Source organism: Mytilus trossulus, chromosome 2, assembly GCF_036588685.1.
Source record: "Mytilus trossulus isolate FHL-02 chromosome 2, PNRI_Mtr1.1.1.hap1, whole genome shotgun sequence".
NCBI lineage: Eukaryota > Metazoa > Mollusca > Bivalvia > Mytilida > Mytilidae > Mytilus > Mytilus trossulus.
In genome coordinates, this window is record NC_086374.1 from 93402615 (window position 1) to 93427363 (window position 24749).

General features: G+C 31.4%; 1 protein-coding gene across 1 annotated transcript; it reads left to right on the forward strand.

Annotated features, from left to right (window-relative positions):
• Positions 1-499: 499 nt before the first annotated feature.
• On the forward strand, positions 500-24494 carry LOC134708392 (uncharacterized). Its single transcript, XM_063568884.1, has 11 exons — positions 500-594; positions 7506-7763; positions 8841-10426; positions 11310-11421; positions 12129-12347; positions 12791-12894; positions 13399-13532; positions 14142-14325; positions 15072-15359; positions 16531-16650; positions 17942-24494. The coding sequence occupies exons 2-11, from the start codon at positions 7546-7548 to the stop codon at positions 19678-19680; spliced, it is 4704 nt and encodes a 1567-aa protein (XP_063424954.1). The 5' UTR covers positions 500-594; positions 7506-7545; the 3' UTR covers positions 19681-24494.
• The last annotated feature ends 255 nt before the right edge of the window (positions 24495-24749 follow it).

Here is a 24749-nt window from a genome sequence, read left to right on the forward strand (position 1 = left end):
GATCCATGTTACTATATTTAGTAATTTAAATCATCCATTTCAACGTTAACAGGGTTTGCACATACAAACTCATGGAGCTCTGCGATAGCGCACTACTTATCCATCATCAATGTATAAAACATCTAACTATGCGAACTGAATTTGCAGTATAAAACACATTTTCTTGATTTAAACATGAAATAAATTTTCCAATGAAAGGGATTCCCTTTGAATTTATGTTATGAATCAACCTCAAAACTTGGATGTCCCGAAACTTATTTTTTGTAGCGGAGGAACCTGTGTAAAAAGACAGCTATTTAGTATTGCATATTTTCTGAAATTATTAATGTATCTTACCTTTTCATAATTTGACAATATTTTCCACGGTCAATGTTTACATTGTGGTCGATGAGTTACAACACAGGTGTCAAAAATGTGTCCCACAGCTTTACACATAGTACATGTTTGTAAACAAACCCTTAAGTGGCCTCCCAACCTCATAAATATTCATAATTTACACGCATATCTTGGCAGCCATTTTGATGGAAGACATTTGCAATCTAAAAATATTTCAAATATTTTGATAAAACATCATAATAATAAACGATGTGACAGGTGAGGCACCGAAAAACTATCCCCTATAAACAGATCTATTTTTCGGATTGTAAAAAATCCAGTTATTAGCAGTGGTTTCAAATATTTTTCCAGGGAACCCCCTTTGACTACGATGTTTTTTCGTCAATATTTTCGTTGTTTTTAAAGGAAAATTATGAAAAAGGAAGGTTATTATTTCGGTTAAGTTTTTTCTTACAATCTTAATGGATTGACTACAGTTAATCAAACGACTTTCACTTCACGATGTACACTATATGATGCTATATCAACAGAATCAATTCGTGTTTTTGTCCTATTGATAGTTGGTTTAGGGAGTAAACGTATAAAATGCTTAAAAGCGAAAATAACATCTGAAATAAGTCAAAGTAAAATGATAAATCTCCCTCCCCAAAACAGGAATGTCCTTCACCAGTTCCTTTTAGACAGCTGTTCGTTCAGTACAAAAATAGCAAGCCAAGTGTACGAAAATCTGTGTAATATGAAGTGCAATCACTTCACTTACATGCATTAAAGCAAACTTTGACTATTTCACGTATTTAAAATAATTCTTGTAACAGTCACTTTAATATTCCAACATCCATCCTGGTTAACACTCAGTTAGTCAACGCAATGTTCTTTCCATAATGATATGCTGCAATCCCTCAGTGCCTACTTGTATGTGCCGTCACAATATTTTGCTACTACTACCACGCTTTGTTAAGCCTGATCGTCTCTGTAACTTAACATGCTAAAGAGTTAATCGAGTAGCATGTAAATTTTCACATTCATGTATGAAATGATAGCTTTCATCAAGTTGAAGATTGTCTCCAAGAAGTAATGTAGTAGATCTAATTGCACCATATGTTGCAATTACTGATTTATTAGTCTATCAATTACCTGTATTGAGCTTATGAGGATATGCACAATTTTGCGTAGATTATTTATGTCAAATAAGTAAAGATATATATTTTTTGAGTTTTAGAGTACAATATTTTACCTTTTCACCAATAGCCACCCTAACAGAATTAACAAAAAAATCTCGATACAATGGCCATGGCCTCCTTGGCTATTGTGACTCAAGTGAAAAAACTTCATATTAAACTTCAATTAAAATTAAAAAAATTCTGTAGTTATTTGTCTTTATTTTATCCACCTATACATGCTATATCTAAGTTACGTTTCCTGTATTTACGTTCACATGTTTGTGACGTTACTTTCATCTTGTATAGGCTTCGCCATTGGAAATATTATGCGCAAAGTAAACACAACACAAAGTATACATATATACAACCTACTTAGTTTATTCCACACAATACCATTGTATATATACCATGGACATAGTTTTGTTTAAAAAATGGTTTATGTTTTAATTAAGGTTTTGTCAGAAGAAAATCAAATATATGCCAATTCTGGCGTTGAAATACACAAAACTTTGACCACTATACATGTATATGCTCGTCTTGAATACTTGAACCACTTTTGACTTGATTTATAAATTCAATCCCTGATTTAATATCCATGTCTTCAATATGTCAATAGTTTGTTGTGATGAGAGCTAAAATCTTTACCAGGACTGTGGGGATGATGATGGTGCCTTGGTGGGGGATCTTTTCAAAAAGAAATTTGGAAAACACATAGTTTTGTGAAAAGTCAGGAAGGGGGGGGAAGAGAAATTGTTTCAATTGTATATCTTCCCAGCATGTAAATTTAAAATTAAACATAAGAAAACCTCAAATATGTTAGATACCCTGATAATTTACTCTCTAAGTTCATGTCTAATGAATATTCATGTATTATAGATGGGCAGGAATTCGCTAGTGAAATTTTAGGGTCAATAGTGTTTATCCAATTAAAAAATAAAGAAATCATGCAAATATGGAGAATAAACATTGTTTAAATATCAAAGTGAGTTAGTCTTTATTGCCAAATGCAAAAAAAATGGATCCAATTAAAAAAATCAACAAAAAATCAGCACTTGTTATGTGCTGGTAGTTGAAAACTGTAGACAAAAAGTGTGACATTTCTGCAGTGGCAAAACCCCTAGTCATATTTAGAATATGCCTGAAGAATTGTTCTACTATAATAGTTGAAAATCAACTGCAAAATGATTTGTCCATCATTTAGAAACCCCATTTTGTACAAAATCTGATTATTGCTGCAAATAAAATACGTTTGAAAATGGACAAGTGCATGTAACTTTTCGTGTCAACAAATGTTACATGCACCTTTTCATTAGCTGATTAGCTTTGGAAACAATTTATTGGTCCAGCATGGCAAATTTTGAAAGGTGTCAACAATGGGTACAATTTGGATTTCATGATTTTTATCAATCAACTGAAGTTTGAAAAATATAGAAGGTAAGAAAATTTATTTCATTTTCGTGTCAATACTACCCAATAATACTCATCTTTTTATAACAGTCGTACACTTTTTATAGTAAGCATTACCAAAATTATTTTTTTCACATTTCAACCCACTGACAATAACATTAAAATGTGGCTTTGTCATCTTTCACACTAGGCATCTACCAGTGATCAAGCAGATGATAAGAGAGTGGGACCAGGTTAATTTGACCTCACAATGAAGTGTTACATGCACTTTCTGTGTAAATTAGGTTCTTTGATAATGATGTGTGACTTGCTTTGCAATTTTGTAAAAAAAATTAAGTTTATCTTGTATTTAAACAGGTTTGACCCTTACGATATTCATTTTATTGCTGGAGAGATTTCTGTACATAACATTGACACGAAAATATTTACCAAGGAAAGGTGTCTATGATACATGCAAAAGTTTTTTTATTTACAGTTTGCCTTATCAATCTAATATTTTACATGAAATACCACAGATTACATGGATTAATTGCCAATTTGATTAACTAGTACTTGTATTCATTCTCAGCATTATAAAGATAACTGGCCACTTAATTTGAAAACATAAAATGTAACATTGACACCAGAATAAAAACAATATTACTTTATTACACTTAAAGCATAATTGGCCAGTGCATAATATTAAATAAAATGTAAATGTATGCTGAATTCTTAACAGAGTTCTAAGTTGTTGATCTTTCTTGATTTCTAGACTTTACAATATTTACTTGTAATTCTTATCGTTTAAAGGCATGTAACATTGACACATCTTCTGAGTCCAGGTTACATGCTACAACCTAATAAATGTGCATACAATTATTCAATCTATAAAATCTTGTTGAAATTTAAATTTGCTTCATTAAAATGATATTAAAGAAATAAATGAGTTTTAATTATTTGTGTTTATTTTTTTCCTGATTGACTAGCAATTTTTCCTCATCATTTGTTGGTGTTCCTGTCAATGTTACACACATAACCCAGAATTATAATGTTTTAAAAGCATTGATTTCCAAACCTCTGTTATGAGCTTTAAAATGAGTTTATCTGAGTTTATAAATGACTAACATCTGAAATATTGTCATCACACAATTTCTTTGATGCTCCTATGATAACTTTATGAGTAACATGGACTACGATTTTTGTATCAGGTCTTTTTTGTGTTACATGAGAAGATTTTACTGTGTTGATATCAACAGTTAATCTAATTTTTAATATTCAAAGTTATTATTATGATACCTATTTTAAAAAATAATGTATAAAGTAAACCCAAATTAAACTTTTTTTTCATTAAGAAATTGTGTATACATGTAACATTGACAGATTCTATTATTTAGACTTTTACATGTTCAGGCCAGTGTTACATGCGTAAACAAAACTTGCTGCCATATGGAGCTATTATCTTATTTCTATTTTACAAAATTAAAGCGTTTTCATGTTTTCCTGTTTAATTTGTCTTTTAACACTAGCTAGTAACATTGACAACAATATTTTGTGTCAAGTTTTTTTTATGTTACATGCAAAGGTATTACTTCCTTAAAGTCAGACATTTATATAACATTTTATAACCTAAATGATTAATTAGATATTACTGGGCAGCAATTATATTATTTCTCCAAATTTGACTATTAAGCACACCACTTTCATCTTCTGGTCTTCATGTATGTAACATTGACATACAACCTTTTACGTTTCTGTCAATGTTACACGCATGAACAGAACTGATAACATTTACTTACTCCTTTCCTCTATAGAGAGATTATTGATAATTTAACTTGTTTTACCACCATCAAACTTCATCTTTATTTCTAAATATAGATATTCTTTTTAGAAGTGTACATTTTCTTCATTGACAACAAAATTGGTGTCAGTCTTGAAAATTTACATGCAATTTTTAATAAAAAAAAATCTACAGGCAATATAAACCTAAGAAAGAAAAAGATGATCAGCAATAAATGTGATGAAGAAAACTCTCAGGGAGATGCTGAAAAAAGATACTGTCCCTGTCAACCAGTCAGATGGTGATGTCCCTGGCAGCCAGACAGATGGTGATGTCCATGTCAGCCTGGAAGATGGTGATGTACATATCAATCAATCAGTTAGTTGGTGATGTTCCTGTCAGTTGACCAGTCAGTCTGTGATGTTCTTGTAAGCCAGTCAGAGGGTAATGTCCCTGTCAGCCAACAGATGGTGATGTCCTAGTCAGCCTGTCAGATGGTGATGTTCATATTAGTCTGTCAGTTGGTGATGTTCCTGTCATTCAGTCATATGGTGATGTTCCTGTCAGCCAGTCAGATGGTGATGTCCCTGTCAGCCAGTCAGATGGTGATGTTCCTGTCAGCCAGTCAGATGGTGATGTCCCTGTCAGCCAGTCAGATGGTGATATCCCTTTCAGCCTGTCAGATGGTGATAACCCTATCAGCCTGGCAGATTATGATGTCTGTGTTAGCCAGTCTGATAAGGTCCCTATTAGTGAGTCAGGTGGTGACGGTCCTTTCAGCCAGTCAGATAGTAGTTCTGTGTCAGAAAACCAGATGATGGTGACTGTGTATGCAGACATACTAGTGATCTCCAATTTGACCATTCTACAGCAGTGTAGAAGATAGTTATTTCAAAATCTTGTTTATTTGTCCCTTTTCATTTACCAGTCAACACATGTATCATGTGTATTTACTGATGCTCAATATAGAAATCTTGAGGAATTCAATTTGTAACATTTTTTTTTTAATTGTTATGCCAATAATTGACATTCCAGAATATCTTTTGCATTATAAGAGGTTCAGGCTCCTTCTGATTTCAAAATAATAATAATAAACTCATCATGGATACCAGAATTGAAATTTTGTAGGCCAGAAACGCTTTTCGTTTACCAAAAGACTATTCAGTGACGCTAATGAAACAAAAAAGTAAAAGAAGGCCAAATAAAGTTGAAAACAGGACTATGGTCTAATGGGTGTTGGTTTTCTCTTCTGAATTGTTTTACACTGGTCATTGTGGGGCCCTTTAAATTGTGGCTTCCTGTAGTTTAGGTAACAAGTTTTCAAGATGAAATGGCATTGAAAAATCGAACCAAGATATTTGAGAGTTTCTATATTATTGTAAATTTTATAATCTATGCATGGATTTTGGTTCTGATTGAGGGTAGATTAATTGTTGTTTTGTTTTTTTCTTTTATCAGATAAATAATTGAAGATGTTGGAGACAGAAAAACAAGAAACAAGAATATTGTTTTGAATGTTTGAAATAAAATTTATTGTTTAAACCTTAAAAAGTTATCATAAATGTAAGATTAACCAGCAGAAATAAAACGAGATTTAGGGTAGTATGTCTATCAGACAACAACCTCAAAGATGAAACCCAAATTGTTCTTTATAGAAGTTATGTAAACGATTGAAAATAAGATTCTCAATAAATGCAGCTGCATAAATCTCTCGTAAATTTGTCCATATTTTGTCTTGGTTTTTCATACTATTAGTTTTAAGTGTAACTGTGTCACATGAATGAGGGATACATGTAATCATTTTGTACCCTTACTTTGTCAGTATTAGTTATTGAGTGAGAAACTTTATGGATGCTGATGGTTGTGTGGTTGTCTTCTTATCAATCTCATCCCTGTGCATAAAAAAACGGGTTGCTTACTTACTGATATAAAAATGTTTCATGTTGTGGAAATTTTGGATGACTCCTTCATCAATTGATCTATCTTTGGTCTTAATTTTTATTTTTCTGGTTATTTTGACATTTCAATATCTTTTAATTTAGCCTTCCATAGTGTACCACCATGAACAAGCATAACTACTGGTATAGTTAAAAAATATGTCTGCTGTCTGAAATTTAGGTGAATGGTTTTGGTATTAACCACTATTTAAATAATATCATATATGAGAAATGTGGCAGTATAATTGTATAATTTACATTCAGATGGTTGTTTGGAGGCTTTTTATATCTTTTAAGGTCAATTCTGGCATGGTTCATTATTCATATTTTTTGTGTCCACGTTACATGCAACATTTAAGTCACTATTTTATGACAGAAATGAGATAATTGCAAAAATATTAATACAATTTTTTAATGTGAGGGTAACACAATGAAAAAGAGCCTTTGCATGTTCAGAAAGAAAATGATTTTTACTGTATTTATCTCTTAAACATTGCATGTAACATTGACAGAAAAGTAGAAGAAACTTGTTTTCACAAAATTTCTGAAAGAAATGAAAATATACATTTTAGAGTTTTGATGATAGACAATGTTTTGTGATCAATATATATGATAGTGAATGTTGAATAAGTTAAGGAATCATTAATCTCAATTTGGAAAAAGTGTCCATGTTACATGCTCCAAATTCATTATTTGCTTTGGTTCCAAACTGACCCAAGTTTAAAAATAATTTTTTTGGTTACAAATAGAAGGACACCATTTGTAGCAATAATTTGTAAAAAATTTAGAAGCTTATAATGATTTTTATTTTTTTCTTACAATGTCACACTAAAGTAGCATTAGCGAATTCCTGCCCAGATACTTGTAAAAAAATAGTTTTAAAATTAGAACTTTTCTTTATCTTTTCAGGATTATATCAGTCACTTACTTTTACTCCGCTTAGGAGATAATGTATGAAGGAAAAAATATCCATTATTCCTCATTTGACAAGAAACCACTTTGTTCCTTCAGTACAAAAGTATGTAATCAACATCGCTTGAATGGCTATGCCTTTTGTGTACGACATATCTTAGAGGATCCCACAGCACCTTTCAGAAGATGCTCTTATGTTGCTAAATCTAGTGGACAAAAATGTACCCAGGCTATTCCAAAGCATGAAGACCGAGAGTAAGTTATTACAATGAAGTTCCTTTTGTCACAGTTTGCGCCCAAAAAAATTTCATCTTCTAGTCTGGAAACTAAATATCAAAACTTGTCCCTATATGACTATATAAAATTTAGAAATTTTTCATTAGTCCAAATCAATATTTACTAGTCTGGGGCATCGGACTAGTTGCTAATGGTGCAAACTGTGGTCAATGCGTAATTCAATTTGATTCTGATTTTTGTTGTGCTAGTAGAAACATACTCATGCTTATTATAGGTCATAGTATGGCCTTCAACACAATGCCTTGGCTCACACTGAACAGCAAAGCTTGTAAAGGGCCCCAAAAAATACTAGTTTAAAACCATTCAAACTGGAAAACCAACGTTCTTGTCTATATAAAAAAAACGAGAAACACATCAACAAACAACAACTACTGAACATAAGATTCTTGTCTTAGGACAGGTGCAAACAACATGAACAATTGCAGTGGGTTTTAATCATGGTACCAAACCTTTGCCATGTTAACAACTGCATGTACATATAAAATATTGCTAGATGATCTTACACCTATGCATATTAAGATTTCTTAGATACAATAAAATCTTTTCGGTTTTCAATGGTAAATGGCAGTATGCATGAATTGATTGCAGCTGTTTTCAACAAGTTTTACTAGAAATTTGCATTTTTATCAGAAAATGTGCTTAACAGACATGACAGAGCCTTGTGCATGTTTAACAAAGCTTGCATGTATTTCCCAGGGTTCAAGAAAGTGTACATTTTGTCAGCATTACTTTATTCCTGGAAATGTCCCAACCCAACTTACATGTTATTATATTGTACATATAAATACAATTGTAGGTCTGTCAGCGTCATATACATGTTTTGTAAGTATTACTGTATTTGAAGTATTTAACATGTTAAACATAATAACTGAACATGCTAATGAATATATATTTTTAAAACAACAGACTTATCATGCTTATCAACAAAAAACAATCTTACAATAATCATGTTTTATACAAGTGATTATTGATGTTGGTAGGTTTTATATTTATAAAATATACAGAACTTGTAAAATGTTTCTTTTAAAATTACAGGTACTGCAATAACCATATGCAGGTTCTTGGAATGATACCTAGAAAAGAAAAGAAGGTGAAGAAAGATAAAATTACAGAAAATATGTTGTCCGATGTAAAGATACCTTTCCAAGATAGAGTTAAGTCACGATTCAATATTAACAAGCTTCAAAATGACAATGTTTTGCACTCAAACCCTGCAGATGACCCAGATGATCCGTATGCATTTCCAGACTCATCAGGAGACTCAAAAATCATTACAACAATTGTACAGCCCACAACACCATCGTCAGCAGGGGATTCCCCTTCATCTGCATATCATCCGTTTGCTAAGTCACCAGGTGACTCCTGCGGCAGTGGGTCATCTATTGCAAAATTTTACCCAGAGTTGGCTGAAAAATTGGAAAAAATTAGACCAAAGAATGATGCTTTAAAGCTGAAAGACAAAGGAAAAGACAAAAGTTCAAGAACCTTGAATAGTTTACAAACAAGAATAGCTCAGAATAGAATAAAGTCAAAGCGAAGGGGTACACAAGATTCTTCGTCTCAATCACAGTCTCCTTTGCATTTAGGGAAATCCCCATTACACCCAGGATCGTTAAATGACATATATTCAGGTTTTGCTAATCACATTGATTTGGAGAAGCCACAGAAAACTCCTCCTGCTTACAATCATTTTGATGGTTCTCCAACTGAGCCTACGAAAAGTGCTAATATTCCGGGAATAGAATTGAAAAGGCCTCCACCTTCATACTTTAGACAACCATTTGACAGAGCTCCTATCATGGCATCTGTAAATTCACCAGTTGTTTCTATTGAAGAAAAGGTTGTGAAGACACCTCCTACTGTCAGTTCACAAAAGCCAGTTCAGTCAATCAATCATAGTGTTCAGATGGAAATTCCACATGGAACCCCTTTACAATCATTACCTGGTATGTCTAACAGACTGCCCATTCCAAATATGCCAAATGCATTTAACCTGGATATGGCAACATCTTTGCCAAACTTTGCTGCCTACTTACAGGCCATGCAAAACAAGAATTCATTTTTATCAGGAGTGCCACCACAATTGATTCCTTCATTGAACCTCCAGCCTGGATCAGTTCCATTTATAAACCTAAATTCAGCATTAGCTGCAGGTAATTTAAACCAAAATGTTGGAGAAAAGTTGGTTTCACCTCAATCCATTCCACAGCCAGACATTATTAAAAGGCCATTACCACCACCACCGCCATTATTATCACCTTCAGGTCTTACCAATATATTTCCAGCAGTTTGTGGAGGCTCTACAACTACGACATCCGTTACATTTACAGCCCCGTCACAACCGATTAGACCACCACCTCCGCCATACAGCAGTGCTGTGGCTCAGGCACTAAACAAGCCTCCTGTTGTAGCCGTAGCCCCTAGTAAAACAACATTTACAAAACCTGTATTGAATGTGATACCTAGTGTTAACCCTTCACTTATGTCTGCCAAGCCGGCAAAGATGAAGCATGTTCTCTCTGAACAGGAAATTGACAAAAAGATCAAGACAGAAATGGCCAAGAAGTACTACAATGCTTACCTCAAGAGGAAAATCTACAACCATTCTCTGTTGAAAGCTGGTGAGTATCTATAAAAAAAAGTCATGTAAGACTAAAAGTAGATCTAAATAACCTAGTGAAAGATTTTTGCCGGTTTTTTTCTTTCTGTCGAATTATATTTTATCCATTGTAAAAATTTAGGGAAAACCCTTTTGGATCATATTGAAATTTTTGTCAGCATAATTTTTAAGATCCGTTAATCATGTTAATCATGTTAATTGATATGATATGTCAGAACAATTACAAAATATTTCTGCTTATGAATATGGAAAAGAGAAGGAGGTTTACATGTCATCATGTACAAGACAGGAACCATTGTTTACAAGCACAATGTTATAAGAAATTACATTTTCATGTCGAGAGACCCATACAGTTATATATTTACAATGCAGTAATAATGTTTTGAAGACTAGAAAAGATGTGGATAGTCTGTTATATTTTGTATTCTAGTTATCATTAGAGATTTAAAATTTGACTAGCACAAAATGACTAGTGAAAAAGTGAAAGGATTTAAGTATAACTGCAGTTCATCATATCCATAGACATGATAGAAGAGTAAAAAAAAAGTCAACACAACTGATGATGACATGCAATGTTTGAAAATGTTGTTACTTGAAAAGTCAAAAATTGATTATCTAGTTTATATTTCTGATCTGTGATCATCACACCTTTAAAAAAATGTTTATTTCAACATGTTTAATGCCATAAGATCAACCATACAATTAAAAAAAAGAGAAATATATTATGAAAAGTATTCTAAATACATGTTTTGTTATTTATATTAAGTACATTTCAAACAACCCCCTTTTCTGGAACAACCCTATTATTGTACTGTTTAAATAAGTTATGATTATCAAATATAAAATTAGACCAACAATCATTAATAAGAAATTTGTTGATTCAGGCATAGACAGTTCAGATGATTCTAGTGATGATGAGAATAATGGTTTGTTACCATGGCAACCTAAATGGTTTTGTGCTTCATCTGATGAAGAAGGGATGGACGAAGAAGAAGAGTAAGAATTGTGTTACCTGGTGTTACTTTTATATTTAATTTGATGTATGAACATGATGAACACTGTTTCTAAATAATTGTTTTATATCACCACCAGAAACACACACACATTAATTTAAATAGTAATTAACTGTGGAGTGTTTTTCGATTATTTATAAGTATTAGTTTATGGAATTCAAAAGTAAATGTAAGCACACTCATCGTTCCAACAGAGTGCAATGATAAGCAATGATAAATGATAATGGAAACATTAGAATTTTCAATTTATATCTCTGTTTAAACAATTTTATGAGTTAACAGTAGGGTTTATTCATATAAATACTATTCAGGTTAAACTACTCTTTGTACATGTTGTAATGATATGATATTCCACAGTTGATTTTCAAGATTGTGGTGATTCACCACTCAGAAATACATCTTAATCAATACATACATGCATCTAAACAATATAAGTAGAGGCCATATACTTGCCAATTAGAGAATTTTTTTTTACAGTTTTTACTTTCTCAATACCAAAAAAACAAGAAATATTTATTGTTTTGTCATTGTCTTGAATGTGCATGAGATAACTGATACTAGACACTATGTTAGCAACAAGAAATCATTGTTTGGTTGCTGTCTCATTGACTTGCATTGTACACCACATCACCTTTGATTTACCTTACTTAATAGACAAACAATTTATTTTGTTGATTTTCTATTCTTCAGTCAAAATGATGTTATTCGAACAACCAAGCTTGCATTATTGCGGGCCAGATTACGGAGACATTGTTCCCAGTCTCGGAAAGCCTTTAAAGGGAATGTTCATGAACAAGGGTCCAGTAAATCAGCTACCATGTCACTTATACAGTCTGCTAGAGAGAGTGGTAAAGCTACAGTTTGTGTCATAAAGGAGAAAACACATGAACCACAACCAAGAGTTTTTAGGTGAATATTTGTATAATAAGCACTAGGAGAAAAAAATATGTTGAATTTTATATTTTTACACAATTGAAAACCTCTTTGATACTATTTGAAATGCATTTTTTCAAATGATTTACACATTTTTGAACTTATGTGATCTTTGGTTTCACATACAAGCTTATTTCTTGCATATTTGAAATCTTCATGTATTTTATTATTTATATTTGTTAAAGATCAACAGCGGTAGAGAATATTCTTGGTCAAAGGGTAACAAAAGTTCAAAAGAGGGAAAATTGGAAGAATTATGTACAAAAATGGACAGCATACCACAAAAAGATATTTTTAAGAATATACAATTAATGATTTGACTGCTGAAACAAATCTGACACATCGAACATACTTTACTGATGGATGTTGCTTTATATGTTTTAATTGACAGGAACAATACATTGTTTTATATTTTTCAGGTACAAAAGACGAGGTTTGGATAGAAGACAGTGTCTCTACAAGAATGATGAGGAAGAACAGTGTCCAAATTCAGTTGTTCCTTGTGCTAATCATTGTCTTAAACGTATCCTTCACCATTTATATAGTTTTGTTCTTTGTAGTCCATAAAGTCATTCATCAAAATGTAAAGTTGGATTGGGTAGTTATAGAAATTTATGAATAAGAAACATAACCAATATTTGAGGCAATAATAACTGATATATACTAAATGTCTGTTGCATTATGTCCCCAGCAAAAGATGTCATTAGGCCATTATCAGGTACCCATTATAGTATATCTTCAATTCTATTGTCTGATTTATAATACAACACATAGTTATAGATGTGTACCACAATGGATTTATTAGATGATTTAGTAGTGAAATCATCAATATTGGATTTTAATTCATTTATTAATTGTATGGGAAAAAGACAACAATTAACAAAGATAAAAAAGAAAAATGCTATTCAATTTCAAACTAAAATCTGTTTTATTACTTCCAATAATTTCTGAAACTATTGCACTGCTATACATGTTATATGTCTAAGGAATTACTTTTAAGAAGGATTTTTTCTTTAACTGTGTACAGATATCATGTACAATATTGACCAGCAGTTATTTGACTACTGTACAGCCAAGACCTTGGACAATGTACAGTGTTGTATTCCTGTGATAGATATCAGCCATGAACTACCTCTCTGTGTTAAACATGCCAGGGAAGTTGTAAGTAGATACATTGTACATAACAAACTCCACATCTTATATAAAAATGGTAAATTTGACATTTCTTTGTTTGATATTGTGAATTCATATATTTTCATGGGTTCTTAAATTCGTGGATTCGATAAAAGATTTATTTTCAGATATTTCATTTTGTTGATTTTACAAAGTCTGCATACAAGCCTATACAAAATTGACACTTTGGTGTTCATTTGAATTGTAGTTTTCTTTAACCCACAAAATCTATAAAAATTGGTACCCCCATGAAAAAGAATTGATCCACCAATTTTCTTTTTCGATTACACATTATATAAGTATTGAATAATCCTTTGTTTGAGATACATTCAAAGGAAAAAATGGATAAATTCATCTAATAAAAAATATGTAACAGTAAAATAAGAATGGGGCAACTGAAGAAGAGATGACATTTTTAATCCATGAATAAAAAATTTTGAATGTGTTTAAGCCTTTCCATAAAATCATACATCTGACATGTCTGATCAGATTTAAATGGATGTTGGGATGTTAGACTGTTTGTGTCTTTATATTCTTCAAAATCATTTTTATTGATTTCTAAGTGAATAATACTTATGTTTGATCTGTTTATTTTAGGATGACAGTTACAAGTTAGAGGAAGAAGAAATCAAACCTAAAAGACCCCGTAAGAAGACAAAACCCTCAGCTCTAACACGACCTCCAAAGAAAGGAAAGAAGAAAAAGAATCAGAGAAAATCTACAGTACTTCAAACTAATATGGACAGTATGGATACAACAGAAGAGCCACCAACTGCATCAGGTATACATATATAAATGCTAAATGTTTGGTTTATTTGTAGGACATATATGTTAGTGAGGGGTAAACGTTTATTAACTGGTACAGGTAACTAATTTTGAAGGTAGAGTTATCTTTCTTAGTCATCCAGATAAGTTTATATTTGTTTCTTATCTTTAATCTCTCTAGGCTTCATTGCTCTAATGAATTGATATGGACGCATGACATTTTCATTATCTGCCTGTTGAGACAAAAGTTTGAAACCTAATTCAGAAATTTCAAAGCAAACCCAGAGATGATATTTTAGGCATATTTGATTTCCCAAAACTTGAGGATGTTGTAAATAATCAAATAAGTAAATTTTTGGAAAAGCATTAGGGGAGACTATTCAAGCAATGAAAAAGAAAATTTTGAATCTAACAAATTTGCTAACATAGATAAATATTATTACACCTTCAGTTACAGTGTATATAAAATAATTGCTTTATGTGAAATAGGGGAAGGACAACAAAAAATTTATTACAAAAGAAGGGAATTTGTATAACAACAATCCCAAAAGAATACAAGCATAACAAGGCGGCAATAACCAAAATAGCTTTAGAACAGAATATACTTGTGGTTTATATTACTTTCACCTTGACATCTCTTAAGTCTACAGCATTGCAGTCCGATTTACTGAGTTTTGAAATGCTTCATACTCTGTTGAATCCGATTTAAACAATAAAGCTTACATTTTCTAATTATTTTGTTGCTAAACAACTCTTTTATAGAATCAGTTATCTCAGGAGATGTGGAAATGGATGCTAATTCTGGTAGTGGAAGTGAAGAGTCAGACGAAGGGGAGACAACTACACCTCAGGTCAAAGATCAGAGTTCAAAACCTCCAAGTCCTGTGCCTGTACCTGCTTTTGCTCCTGTAAAGGTTCAGGTGACAAAACCACAGACACTGTCATCACCACTTACTCGTCCACTAACAGTGACAAGACCAAAAGTAGTGCAACACAAAGATTTCTTGGGTGAATTACCTGATAGTGTATTGGCAGCCAACTTGCCAGCAGGTAAGATTTGGCAAATATATTCATACATGACATACAGCAGGGTTTCTGCTGGCGGTCGCCATTTTCGCAATCGAAAAAATAATAATTGTGGCGATTAAAATTCGTCATTGGCAAAAGAAATATATATAACGATTTCTTTTCAGCCATCTTGTTTATTTACTTTTTTCGGGTTTCTCTGACTTTACCTCTCAGACAATACTCGAAATTCACATAGAACTCGTTAAGATTTTGAGAGAAAATCAATAATCAGCTGATTGCATTAATAGCTATCGACATCAAAGGACTTATTTATAAAGGTGTTGATTAGATGATATGACAAAATGATATGGTTAAATGGCTTCTGCACATGTCACAAATGAATTTATCTACCGCTTTGCGACGCACGTGTTTGAAGCAAAATTTACGCTTTATCTCCTTCTTATGAAAAGAAAATTGTTGTTATAAAAATGTTCAAAGCTAGAAAGGTCTCTGATTTCAGCTTTATCATTTAACTTTCATAAAGATCATTGATTTGAGTGGGTACTTCAAAGTCGTTTCTGTAACACACGTGTTTCAAGCATATAGTTTTACTAATTTACGATGGTCTAGACAAGAAAACTGTCGTTATGAAGAAATCTATTCAAAAGGTTGGCATGAGAGTAACCCTTCAATGTAATGACTACACCTTACACGAGGGATCAATTCCAAGTGATAAGATTCTTCATTTTGTTGTAAAAAAACACTTCTTATTTAAAGGAAGGGGAGGGCTGGAAAAAAAATAAAAAAGAAAAGAAAAATTTATTTGGCGAAAAAAATAATAAAGTGGCGAAAAATATATTGTTTTGGCGAAAGAGGTGGCGAAATAAATAATTGACCCAGGGGAAACCATGATACAGTGCATTGGACAAGTATTTGTGTTTAAAATAGTATTACTCATTTTGAAGTCATTATTCTGAACAGAAAAAAGATAATACTGATACAGTTCAAAAATATGATTCAATACCAAAACTTATTTTTATTGGAAAATCAAAATCAAGAGAAAAGCTGAACTTAATATTTCTTTAACTTGCATATAGATTTTATGGTCCTCTTTAAGCCTTGCCTTTAAAAATAAAGTTTTAGTCTAAGTATTTTGAGAAATGTATAAAAGAAAATAGCCATTGATCATTCCAAAATATATTTACAATTTCAGACTTGAATTTGAACAAAGGACTAGAGCTGCCTTTAGAACAGGCTTCCAGGTTGTTAGAAGAACATGATTTCCAAGATGTGCTCAACAAAATTCCAGATGATACATTTGATATGTTTTCAGGTATTATTGATTTTATCAGAGATGCTTTCTGTGATTCATACATGACCTATTAGTTTAAGGAAGTTTAATGTTTAATTTTAAAATATAATCATATCTATTTAGATCTTTTTAGCAGACATTAGTTGTATTTTACATCATTATTATGAATAAGTGAGAATTGCCTTGGAAAAAGGGCTATGATGAATTTTTTTATTTTTTTTTGGGGGGGGGGGAGGCAGAACAAGAGATTTGAGCATAAAAAAGGCAGGACAAACAACTTGCCAAAAAAAATGGAAGGATGACAATTTATGTTAAAAAAAAAAAGTGGATAAAATAATAATAAAAAAGGCATGACGGAATAGTGTGTAAAAATAAAAATGCAAGACAGAGATTACAACTAAAAACAAATGCAGTACAAAATAACTTATCTTGGTATGACAGTATTGATCTTACAAACAGAAAGGCAATATACCTGTTAATTAAACTATAAACCCTTTCATATATAATACAATCACGTAGTATCATATAAATGTCGTGGAAAATGGGACAAAAAAAACCAAAAACATTAATATAATAAAATGTGTCTGTTAAAACTATATTTATACCATGATTATCTTTTTTGTAGTTCTACGATATGAGATATTTTTCATGTAATTTAAAAAAAAAAATCAAAATCAAAACATTAAATTGTTTTGTTAATTACTATTAGAAAGCATTGACTACAAAGGTTCACTAAAAACAGACATTTAAAGTTCACTTCATGGTCATGGACAGCTGAATAATGAATACTTTGCCACTAGACATCAAGCAGTCAATTAATCAAAACAAAATGTGAACTAATTTAGCAGAGATATGATATCAGTACCAAGTTCTGAAAACATAAAACAAACAGCAACAACCAATTACTGTGGACTCGTTAATATTTGTGGGGTACCACTATTTTCAAGAATTTCTAGGGTACAGGACAACCACGAATTTCAATGGTCAACAAATTAAAAATATTTTAGAGGAATGTATTAAGACTTTGTCAAAACCATGAAACTAAGTATCCTTAATCCATAAAAATTGATGACCACAAAAATAAATTAATCCACATGAAAAATATTTCAGAAGAGTCTAATGAACAATTGTATGGTTAATATGTATGCAAGTACTTCCTGAATGATAATACCTTGATCAATTCTAGAACCAATTATTCTAGTTATGACATGTATGACAAAGACTCAGTTTCAACTAATTGATGAAAGGTAGATAAGAAGTGTAGTTTTCCTCACATTAATTTAATTAAACATCTAAATATTGGTCATTTTAGGTGGAAAGAATGGTGAACCAACAAAAGAAGAAATGGATGAACTTGAAAGGCATCTAGCTGCTGCAAACATGGATCTAAACTCTGCCCAGGAAGCATTAAGTACTGTAACAGACTATGACGATCAGATCAGAATTTTAGCCTCCATTTTAACTAATCAACCAACTTCTCATATGGGTGGTGATGTGGTGAATGGCACAACAGATGAACATGCACAGGAAAACATCAACATGATTGCCAATAGTTTGGCCTCCTCACATTCAACAAATACCATGGTTTCTTCTGGTCAAGTATTTCAGCAAAATCAAATTCCACAGTTTCTTATTTCTCATCAGAATAACCAAGCAAGTTCTTTGCATCATTCTACTGTTATGAACAATATGGCTACAGTAAACATTGGAAGGGGTCAAGGCCATCAACTCTCTCAAGGTCAAGGCCAACAACGTGGAAGTCCTGGACCAATTCATTCTCAACAGATGAGTCCTGTCAACAATCAGATGAGGAGTTCACATCGAGGAAGTCCAGTCGGTCAAGTAAACCATCAAGGAAGTCCAGTTGGTCAAGTTAATCACCAAGGAAGTCCAGTTGGTCAGGTTAACCACCAAGGAAGTCCAGTTGGTCAGATTAACCACCAAGGAAGTCCAGTTGGTCAAGGTAACCACCAAGGAAGTCCTGTTAGCCAGCAAGCTGGTCAGGTGCAACGCGTGCAGAGTCCAAGTACACCACATCCTGGTAGTCCAGTCCAAAATATCAAGATGCCAGTTCAGGTGGCTAATTCTATTCACCAATCTAATGTTCACAGTGTACAGAATATTGTACATCATTTAAAACCTGGTACTGTCTTACCGCCTGGAATTGGAAATGGAATACAACTTCAAAATCTTCAATCAGTTGGGCATCGTCCAATGCTTGTTCAAACTGTAAATTCAAATATAGGCCAGTCTGTTTCACGTGCCTCAGGACAGCAAGCTTATTCTCATCCAAATCTGTCAGAAAGGATAAATAGTGTTCAAACCTCAATTCACATGTCACCATTAGTACAAACAGCTGGTCACCAATCAAACTTGATTCATGGTAGTATCAATCAACAGTTGAATCTTGCTCTTCCAGGAAGTGTGCTTCATCAAAAACTTATTCAACAAGCAAGTTTAGGAAACTTATCAAATAAAGCCCATATTCAACAAAACTTGTCAGGAAATGTGCAGTATTGTGTAACTACTATGGGGAAAACTACTAACCAGTCTGATGTTTTGTCTTCAAATGTAATACAATCACCCCATGTTTCATCACAAGGTCATGTGACAGGAAATGTGCAATCTACATCCCATAATGCTTCATTGCCATATCATATTTACCAAAGTAACCATCTGATACAACAGTCCCTAGGACAACAGTCTAAAATATTATCAAGTATCACAAATGTTGGGACCAAAACAACTCCTGTTTTACAACAGACTAAAGCGGCCATTTCAACTTCTGTGCCAACAAAAGGCACTTCAAGAACTGCCTTTCAAAATGGATTCCCTGCTCAAAGTGCTCAGTTTACAAACAATGATGTAAATAGTGGAAAGTATGTGATGTCTGCTGCTCATGGGGTGCAGAACTGTACTGATCAACAGTTGTTACAAAATATAGCCCAAACCCTGGTCACAGCACCACATCACATTCCACCGACTTTTGAAAATCCAAAAAAAACTCAAATCACTTCACAAAGGATAGCACAGACTGGAACTGGTTCTTGATATTGACTGAGATATTATTTTATGTATCTTTCCAATTTTACTTTGAAGATAACAGTCTTTTAAAAAATGTCATATTCTTTCAAATCATGTAAACAATTTCGGTTTGTTTTATCTACAAAAGGCTGACTGGTTGGTATATATGTTAATGTAACTATGTCTCATTGTGATAATTGTATTAAAAAAAGAATTGCATTTATATTTTTATATACATTCAGATTATTAATTTACTATAGTAATTGCTAATTCTTTTTCCATTTATTTTCATTCATTCCATGAAAAGGTCTATGTAAAGTTTTAAAATAGATTTTTAATTCTGATAAACATACAACATGTGCAATGTGCAAAGAACACTTTTAAGTTGATAATTTTTTTTATTTTAAATAGGTTTTTTTGGTCTTTTATTAAGTTTTCAATTTTTTTCAATCGTCCAAATTTCCCAGATCTTACCCAAAAAAAATAGAGCCAGTGTGTTTGTGAAACAACTTATTATAATGGTGATTCATATTAGAACAGTAACAATTGTTATGTATGTTTGTTGTTTTTAATAGCGAAAAAAAATAAAGTGAAAAAATTAAACAAACCAAATTTTTACATAGACCTAGTGTGAAAGTGTACTTTTATATCATTCATCCTGTTGATGTATTTTTTGGTGCTATATTTTAATGTTTTTATATATTGCTTTCACCAATATCAGAATCTCATTTTGTTAAAGATATCTGTATTACAACTCTTGTTTCTTTTCATGCTTACGGCACACTTGTTTCAATTTGAAGACTTGCATTTTTTTTCAATTTTGAAAAATGGAAAAGAAGTTTATTATTCATAATTATAACATCAATTATTCTATTATACAAAATGCAAGCTATTTATTGAATAAATGGTTTAATTAAAAATATGAAATGTGAGGTTGACCATTAAATCTATCTAAGTATCAAACTTGGTGAGTTTAGTCAAAATAAATGTGTAATATAGACAATCAAATCATTGAACAGGTTATAATTGAAAATGCCTTAACCCATATGTTTTATGTGGCTTCATCTAAATTTTGTTCTTCAGCAAAAACAAGAAAACACACTCATTTAACATGTTTAAATTACCTGTAATGATGTAAATTCTTATTGCCAGAATCTGTTTATTAAGGTCATATGTACAAAATGTAATGGTTTTGGAGCAATCATGTCTGTAAACCCTAGCATATGACCCTTATTAAATACTAAACGAATTTCATCATTTTACATGTTTGTTGAAAAGCATTTATTTTAATATTATCTTGCAGGCATTTGTTCCACAATTACACTTATTTTGATTGAGTAAAAAATTTATTAAGGTTTTCGAAAACATAAAGTCACAAATATCTGGACCAAGAGCATGAAGAGGAGATAAAATCTTATTGACTGGTTGATTTATTCTGAAAATTGTTAACATGAGGTTTTGTGAATACCATTACAATGGGACGACAGTTAAAGAGATTTATTGGGGGTAAAATACACTTATTATACTTTTAATTGCAAATCATGTTTAAGAAATTCAAAATGAAATTGAGAATGGAAATGGGAAAATGTCAAAAGAGACAACAACCTGTCTAGAGTGTAAAAGACAAACAGTTGAAGGCCACCAATGGGTCAAAAAGTGTTTGCAAACTTTTTTTAGAGTCAATAATTGGTAAAAGATATGCCTCTTTTTAATTAAACATTGTATTCCAATGACTAGCTGTAAATTTCTTTGTACCAGATGTTTTGTCTATGTATTAATGTGATTTGGAAATAATATTATTACTATTTAAAAGACAGTTTTACCTACATGACCTATATTTATAGTTCTGTTGTCATAGGTGATATGTATTTATTTGTTGATAATTTAATCTGTGTATGGAACAAAGGCAGCATAATTTTATGGCTTGTGTAATAACCACATTAATTTTCATCGTCACTAAATATTAATGGGTAAAGATTGTATTCTTTTCTGCATTCTGACTAAACTACAACACTTCTCTAACCTTTTTTTGTTTTTTGCTTTAATATCCATTTTATCCTTGATTATTTCATTTTCTGTCTGGAAGCATTGCAAAAAATTATTATTAGTTTATGCTTAACAAGTCTCTTACTGCTTCATCGTTATAACTTATAGGCAAACTGTTTTCAAGCAATGCCATTGTTTAGATCTACATGTAAATAAGTGCTCATCTGACTTTGATAAGGGATATTCTTTTCTATTTACATCTACCATTGTCAACTACATGTACTTCTTTTTCTTCTATATGTATATACTTCCAATTATGGAACACCTCCGCAACGGATATTATCCAGACAGGAGTTACATTATAATTAAGGCTTAATTCAAATTGTTTTCAACTTTCACACAAGCTAAGGGGGTCAAGACATTTCTAAGTGTTAACTTTATTGTCACAAGTCAGAATATAAATGATATGAAACTTCATGTGGTTATTTAGAAGTCTAGATTTCTCAAAAGGTGAATTGTAGATGAATATTATATTGTTAATTGAATGTTTTCTCCTCACCTATTGAGCTAGACAGTTGAGATGACAAGTGGTTTTCTATTCAATGTTGTTATATGGTTGTACATAATATAATTAAGACATGTAATGTGCTTAATGTTGGAACATAATTATAACTATTATTTAACTCTAGTCTGTCTGACGTAAACAGATTGTTTCTACTCTTTAAAATGTGTTGGTAATATGACTTGTAAATGTCTGAATTCTTGGAAGTGAGAGTTTGAGTGCGTCAGCTAAAATATTTCATAGAAATGGCATTTATTTTTGTATCTACACATTGGCAAATTATTAATTTACTTATTAGGATTTGTTATAAAATTAAAATTACATTTTGTAAATATATTTATCAGTATTAAATTATTCCAATTCAGATTTTTTTTTAGCTATTCTTGTTTTATGGTTAAACCACAGCTTTTTTCAAAAGTATAATTGCTTTGAATAATGGCGATCAAGGTGCACATTTTAAAGAGTAGCATAATTATATAAAAGAGCCGTTTTATATTTTTTTAATTTAGATTTATTAGTGCATTGTTTCGTTATGTGATAGATTTTGTTTTTATTTTGTTACTTTTGGTGTGAATGTTAACATTATTATCTGAAATTTTAACAGTACTGATTTACCTCAGAAAAGTATATATATATTTGTTGTAGAAAGACCTCAGAACAGTCTATAATTGTTGTTTGATGTAATATTTAGAAGTAAGATATGTTCTGTTTTGAAAGAAAATCTATATGCTTCAAATTATGAATTATCTATTGAACTGTTAAAATTATATCACATGTTCTTCTGTACCCATGGGAGATAAATAAGTTACAGAAAACAGGTAAACTACTCTTAAAGAAAGAAATGGATTTAGGACTGTCTCATTGATGTATACACCATCTATCATGTCTATACCCTACATCTTTTCCTTTACTTTTTGCATATTTGATTTTCGTTTACCATTTTAATAAGATTTACTATGATTTTATAAAAATTATATTGCAGTTATTTCATTTGAAAGAAATTCTTATTTGCAAAGTGAATAACATGAAACTCTAATTGAATAGGAAATTTATTCTATTTAGTTGAGAATTAAAATCAAGAGTTGTTTGTAACTTTTATACAAAAAAGTAAATCAGGAATAAATATAAAAATATGCTTAGATATTTACAAAACCCTTTTCTCTGTATATCTTTCCTAAGATAATGTAGTCTCTATTTTGTTTATGCATTACTTTATAGTTCTTTACCCTTTTGGAGTCTGTATTTTGATCAAGTTTAACTCAAATAAGTAACTCAATAATCTTGAATATTATTTTCAGAAAAAATATTTAAATCTGACCAAACAAAATATAATAATATCAAGTTGTTGGATTTGGTTTGTCCTTTATCAATTTAATAAGGAAAGTCTTCCTTAGCAAGCTTATCATTTCACTCTGATAGGTAGTAAAATAAAATAAAATATAAGTGTATGATCTATGTTTTTATCTGTAATTTTAGACTGCCATACATTTTGAACTACACTTGAGAACAGTCCTAATTTCCTTTTCTTTCTCCCTATTAAATTGCATATTTGAAAGTTATTGCATTGTGTAAGTATGCTGTTATTTAGAGTCCTAAATTTAAAAAAAATATACCCCTTAACAGATGGACCGTGAATAAGATTTTCTGACTTTTCTATGTCTAAGCAAGAAACATTTAAACCACATTTATTATTGCTTAACAGAAAGACGAAAGATTTTAAACCTTGCCTTAGAATACAAATATAAGTATTTTCTTGGAAGTTTTCTAGTGAAATCTTCCATACAGCTGTTACTGCATTTAGAGTATCATTAATCATTGAAGATGTTGTCAGAAAATGAATCATGTATAAGTCAAAATCATTTACTGGTTAATAATTAAAACAATGTTTAATCATGAATATAATGCATATGTTATGATTGATAATTCAAACTCATTAAAGCATTACTATTAAATTCAAAAATTTTGACAATTTTAACAAACTTGAAGAAAAAAATAATTATGGTTGATAAATTTTTTGTATTTATTTACAATTTTGTTTTAAACCTCTGTGCTTATTTTTTCTTATTGAAAATAGTTTTTTTTGTTTAATAAGAAAAAAATCAGCTCAGAATAACTTTTTGAAATAAACCTGGCATTACAAGTACAAATGATATTCTGATGAATGTTCTGTGAAATAGTGAGTTGTGTGAGAGTCGCTGATCAGGTTAACAAAAGTATGAAACAGAAACTTCTAATAACTGATCTCATTGACATTGTTTTGCATGTTTTGGAAAATAAATATATTTCAATGACATGATTCTTAAGATTATTTGCCTATCCATATTCTTGCAATAAGAAAAGTAAGAAAATACAGGTGGATAACGAGCCAGTCAGGGGAAAACCTACAACGCCATTGCCAAACAAGAAAAGACTCGTTGGAAAGATTTAGTTATACAAAGGCCACTGAAAATCTTGTTTAATTTTATAGGACTTACTAGGAAAAGGATAGATGGTTTTATTGGCTCTACTTGACAAATCTAAGTGTGGTGTGTCTTTTGGCCGTGTCATC